A 6,000-nucleotide genomic window follows, 5' to 3' on the forward strand; every position below is an offset into this window, starting at 1 on the left:
TGGCAGGAGGGAAATACTCAATGAAGAGAGCCCAGTGTTGAGTCTGGAAGGCTGCATTTCACCTGGTCAGAAGGTGAGGTGCTGCTCATTGGAAACAGAGAGGGCCAGCAGGGTGGGAGGTGATATGAACTGACAGGCTTCGTTAAATATTACTCTGTGCCCCACAGATGCTGACTGCCTGCTGGTATTTCCGGAATCTTCCACTTATATTTCAGATTTCCCCCATCTGCAGGGTATTGATTTTGAAGTGTTCACTTCAGGACAGTCATTGGCGTTAATTTTTTTTTAACATTTAGATGTACAGCACGGTAACAGGCCCTTCCGGCCCATGAGCCCGTGTTGCCCAATTAACCTACAAGCCCCTGAACGTTTTGAAGGGTGGGTGGAAACTGGAGCACCCGGAGGAAACCCACACCGACACGGGGAGAACGTACAAACTCCTTACAGCTAGCGCTGTGACAGCATGGTGATAACTGTACGTTTCTCTGTGTCAGCTCACCTGGAGTGGTTATAGGATGAGATTCCGTTCTCTCCCCTTTCACCATAATTCCTTCTCTCACCCAACAATTTTCTCATCTGTTTCCCCTTGCTCTCCGCCCCACCGTGCACTATCTCTGTGCCCACTCTCAATCCCTGGCCATCACTTCCGTTCCACTTTTGCATTGTCTCTGTTGGTCCTTTCTCCAGAGATGACCTCTATAGTTAGATTTTCCTTCAGAAAGACAACATTAGCATCGTGGTTGTGTGACTGGATGCGCAGCCCAATTCTTGGACTGTGGATCCATTCCTGAGTTCGAATCCTATCTCTGCAGTGGGAGATTTAAATTAAGATACAGTAAAACCCCTATTATGGGAATTGGTAGACACAGGATAAGCAAGTTTTCCAGTTGCTTGAGACCCACATGTCCAATGCCTAATACACCTGCATTAAGAATAAGCAGTTTTAAAAATACTAGACTGTACTTACACTGGACAAACTTCACTTGCATGAATATATCAACCGTAAAGCATTTTACTTTATTTTCAGTCACTTTCTTTTGAAAACATTTAACCTGCATCTGCAGGTTCCTCCCCCTCCACAGAGCCACCCAAAAGATGAACAATAACAGAATAAATAATTAACCCCTCCCCCCCTCAAGTTTACAGATAAAGCCTCTGACCAGGGCGACTTTTGCTAAGCAGGGATAAGGAGACACTTTGAGAGAGTCGTCCCCAACGGCGAGCGGCATCAACCAGCTCTTCCTCCTGGGCGACGCCATTGGTGTTTCGCACAACTTTATTCAAGCAGCTGCTACGAGCAAAGCCCCGACCAAGGCTGGCTGAATATTTGCTCCCATCTTCACACAAGGATCAGAAAACATTTACAAATTTAAACTTTTATTTAGATTTTTATTTTAATTATATTTAATTATTTATTTCCTCTGTGGAAAATGCCAGTGCTTGAGGTTGCCGAATGCTTTAATTCCAGATAAGCAGGGGCTTTAATGTAGATATATTTACCTTCAAAAAGACGGTGTTAGCACCATGGCTGGTCAAGCCAACAGTTCTTTGACTGCAGATCTGGTCCTGAGCTCTGCAGCGGGAGATTTAAATTCAAGGAACCAAGACAATCTGGACTTTTTTAATCCAAGACTGGTGCCCACAGAGCTTCTGGTTCATTGCCAGCTGTCAAGGAAGGAAACTTCTCATCCTTGCGTCCACAGACCCAGCAATCCTGTGGGCCCTGAACCGCCCTCGTCCCCCAGATTAGGGCTGGATGACAAATAAATGATGATTAAATAGAGAAAATCTGTTGCCTGCAAAGTATCGCTGGATATGGCATGTGTTTCTATGGGAAGAAGATTTTAGAACTGTTTAAAAGTCTTATCCGTGTGCCCCGTCGGTAGAATGTTACATGATGTGATTCAGGGTTCAATATTATTTTATTGTCATGTAATAAAAAGATGTCGTATTACAAAAATTTTCCTTTAGTCCACTACAAGGTATCAGCAGAAATTGCCCAGTCAGAGAGAGAGAGAAGCAAAAGAGAGATTTCCCCCCCTCCCCCACACCCCCCAACCAGTCCATGGATTCGCTTCCAGCACTCCGTAGCCACACAGCCTTCGGTCCAAACCGTTGGCAACCCTCTCGCATTCCCATTCCGATACCCAGTATCCCCTTCAGTCAGTCTCGAGCCAGTGCCCAGCCGTCCGCAGCCGTGCAAGACCCTCAACCCCAGCAGCCCATGCAGGTTTCCCGCCTCGAGTCACCAACAACCCGCCACCTGGGGGTGCTCTTCAGCCTCGGAGCCCCTTCCTGGTCCGCCGCCATGGTCACCGTTCCATGGGCCGTCCACTCTCCTTCTCCTTCCCACACGTTTTCTGCAGCCCCGCGCCAGTCCTCCGCTTCCCTAGAGTCTGCAACCCCTCGTGGCCGCTGCCAACCACAGGCGCCGCCATCTTGGGCCCAGACCACTCCCCCCCCCCCCCCAAGGTTGCAGGATTTTAAAACGGACAACCACCGGCCCCTTTAATGGGCCATTTAAAGCCTGCGCAGAGCCGGCAGCCATCAGACTGGATGGTCGGACCCCATGTTGAGCGCTGTGTCTCCGCCACCTGGCTCTGCATCAGCAGTGTCGCTGCCATTACTCCAGGCCCCGGTAATGCCCCCATATTTTCTCTCTGCTTGCCGTGAACGTCTGACAAGAGTTTCTTTCCCTCTCTCTATCTCTCTCTCCCCCCCCCCCCCCCACAGGCAGTTGGAGTTGCCACTTGTGCTTACAGCAGCTGAAAGAGAAAGCCTCGGCCTACATAACTTTAACCTAAGCGGAGCCACAGTGGTTGGCACGGCTCCTGCCAGTGACCATGGAAGGAAAGGTCTCGCCGTCTCCAGTCCCGGTTCGTCCCTGACTTCCAGAGGGGAGGCATAAACTGTTGTAAGATATGACCTTTGATCCTGAGAGAACTGAAAGCTGCCTCTTGGGCCAATTTCTATCCTTGTACTGTGATTTTAAACGTGTTTTACACACACTGAGTTTTTAGTGGGACTTTGTTATCACTCCTCTACACTGAGTACTTTTTAAGAGCTGAAAGATATTGAAAGAGGACAAAGAAAAGGAGCAGTTTTGGGCAGTGAAGATGCCTTCGATTGGACTTCAGCCTCATTCTGGGTACGGACTTTTGGGGTGTGGACCTTACCCTCACTCCCTGGGTTTCCTGACCCCCTGGTGAAGTTGATGCATGTTGAACCAGCCCCTTCGGCACTGGCAGACAAACTTCGGAACGAGAGCCAATTGAAGACAACATTTTTTTTCTTTTAAAAGAACCCCCCCCTCCCCCGCCCTCCACACCAGACCTACGGTGGGAAACAGGAGCCGGTTGTAAAAAAATATTGCATGGTGTGATTATAGATGTTGTAGTTCCCAACCCTGAAGTGGTTCTGAGGAACGAGGTGAGCGGAGGTGCACCTTCACGCCCCGCAGATTGATCCCAAGGAGACTCCAAGTGGACCTCTCGAAGACCGGGCATTGGTTGACATCCGACGGGCAAGGAGGGGGTCTCTCCCCCACCCCCCCTCCGTCCGGACGCCTCTTTTGACCCACCACCTTGGACCTCCTGCTCAAGTATTAACAGATGCCAAGAGACTTTGGAGGAAACTGGTGGCAGAATCAACTCGCTGAGCAAGAGCGGGGACTGGGATCTGAACCCCTCTGGAAAGAGAACTATTTGGGACTCCGTTCTGAAACTGATGTGTTTATATGTTAAACTGGGTGTGATTAGGCATGCCGAGCTCATTGGTCGGCACTGGTGATTGGCACATTGAATTGGTCCAATGATTGCTGTAGATTGCAACAGGTCATTTGACTCATTCACAGTTTAAAGGCGCCATTTGGAGTTTCTCCCAATCCCTTCGTCCGAAACATCTGGGAAGCACGTGGGTGCTGCACGCACAGAACATTTCGACACATGCCTGACCCCTGTCCATGGATAAGGTCCAGACACGCTGGATCAGATTCCCGCAGCATCCACCGAGACAGTGACCAGTCGAACTTCCATGGCCCCAGTCACTCAGACGGGTGAGGAGATCCTTAGACGGGGCACCACAGTCAGCGCCGCAGTTGGAGCTGCTCCAGAGAGTTGGATTCGATCCCGACCTCCGGCACTGTCTGGGCGAAATTTCCCCACCCTCCCCGCCCGGCTTCTCCGGTTTCCTCCCACTTTCATCTTGCCCCTTATCTGCCCTTGGTGACTGGGTGAGGGGAAGAACCAGGGGGCAGTTGTTGGGAATGCAGGACTGATGTAGGATTGGTGTGAGGCCAAAGGGCCTCGATGCTTTCAAACTGTCCACCTCTCTATGCTTCGGTGGTCAGACTGCAAATTCTTCAGCCCACTCCCCAACCCCACCCCCTTCACAGGTGGGAACTTGATTGTTCCCAAATCCCAAGGCCACATGTCGTTACAAATGTGGGTTCACACTCGTCCCAGAGCCATGTCGAGTTCAAGTGTGGATTCGCACTTGCCCCAGAGCCACGGGTCGGGTTACAACTGTGAATTCACACTTGCCCCAGAGCCTTGTGTTGAGTTACAAGTGTGGGTTCACACTCGTCCCAGAGCCATGTCGAGTTCAAGTGTGGATTCACACTTGCCCCAGAGCCATGTGTTGAGTTAAAAGTGTGAATTCACACTCGCCCCAGAGCCATGTCAAGTTGTGTCCATTCACACTTGTTCCAGAGCCACGTGTTGAGTTACAAGTGTGGGTTCACACTTGTCCCAGAGCCATGTCGAGTTCAAGTGTGGATTCACACTTGTCCCAGAGCCACGGGTCGGGTTACAACTGTGAATTCACACTTGCCCCAGAGCCATGTGTTAAGTTACGAGTGTGAATTCACACTCGCCCCAGAGCCATGTCAAGTTGTGTCCATTCACACTTGTTCCAGAGCCATGTGTTGAGTTACAAGTGTGAATTCACACTCGTCCCAGAGCCATGTCAAGTTGTGTCCATTCACACTTGTTCCAGAACCATGTGTTGAGTTACAAGTGTGAATTCACACTCGCCCCAGAGCCATGTCAAGTTGTGTCCATTCACACTTGTTCCAGAGCCACGTGTTGAGTTACAAGTGTGAATTCACACTCACCCCAGAGCCATGTCAAGTTGTGTCCATTCACACTTGTTCCAGAGCCACCTGTTGAGTTACAAGTGTGCATTCAGATGCGTGTGCCCAGCATCAAGGGATAAAATTGCTTCAATCCAGGTGTCACTGCAGCAGGGCTCGTTGCAATGATTTTGCCTGTGTTCGGACCAGTGTGTTATGTGTGCTGTTGCCTGCAATGTGTAAATGTGATAAGTGTCTTAAACTGGCTTCAAGCTGGTAAACTTGTTGGCATCTCCTTTTGAACGGCAGAGATAACGGTGGATGCAATTTTGGTAAAATGTTAAACCCGACTATAACTTTCCCTTTAAGGACTGCCAGGGTTGTCTTGGATGTCTTCCAGTGACCGATGTCTCCCTGGGCAGACGAACCTCCCGACCAGTGGTCTGTTGAACCACTGTGGTCAGACCTGGGACTCCGTCGACCTCCCTGTGTCGTGTCCCACTGAGTCTGGGAGATTTCCAGCAGTTTGCGGTATCCCGTGGACACACCTGGGCATTGGCAAAGCTCTAGTAGACTTGAATGTAACACGGACAAAGCTCTTCAATCCACTGCCTCAGATGCTCTCCAGCCGTGGACTGTGCTGAGTAAAAGATTTATTTTTAAATTTTTTTTTAAAGAAGTTTTATTTACAGCATGCAGCCGATTTCGTCCACTTAAACCCATGCCGCCCAGTTACACCTGCAAACCCCCGGCAAGGTTAGTGTAGCAGTCAGTGCAACTCTGTTACAGCGCTAGCGATCGGGACGGGGTTTGGAATCCTGAGCTGTCTGTAAAGAATTTGTATGTTCTCCCCATGTCTGCATGGTTTTCCCCGGAGGCTCCAGTTTACTCCAACCATTCAAAATGTACCAGGGGTTGTAGGTCAATTG

The 6,000-nt window shown here is 49.9% G+C and overlaps 1 protein-coding gene across 4 annotated transcripts in view; it reads left to right on the forward strand.

The window, feature by feature from the left end:
• Positions 1 to 5,735, forward strand: part of dpf1 (double PHD fingers 1) — a 66,800-nt gene extending 61,065 nt beyond the window's left edge. For 3 of the 4 annotated variants that reach the window (XM_069909866.1, XM_069909864.1, XM_069909865.1), the window contains one exon: positions 2,734 to 5,735. In XM_069909866.1, coding sequence (XP_069765967.1) covers positions 2,734 to 2,804 — 71 coding nt within the window. In that variant the 3' untranslated portion in view covers positions 2,805 to 5,735. The remainder of the gene's footprint in view (positions 1 to 2,733) is intronic. The other variant, XR_011348326.1, reaches the window with a different exon arrangement.
• Positions 5,736 to 6,000: the final 265 nt, after the last annotated feature.

This window comes from Narcine bancroftii, chromosome 13 (genome assembly GCF_036971445.1).
Source record: "Narcine bancroftii isolate sNarBan1 chromosome 13, sNarBan1.hap1, whole genome shotgun sequence".
In the NCBI taxonomy this organism is placed as follows: Eukaryota; Metazoa; Chordata; class Chondrichthyes; order Torpediniformes; family Narcinidae; genus Narcine; species Narcine bancroftii.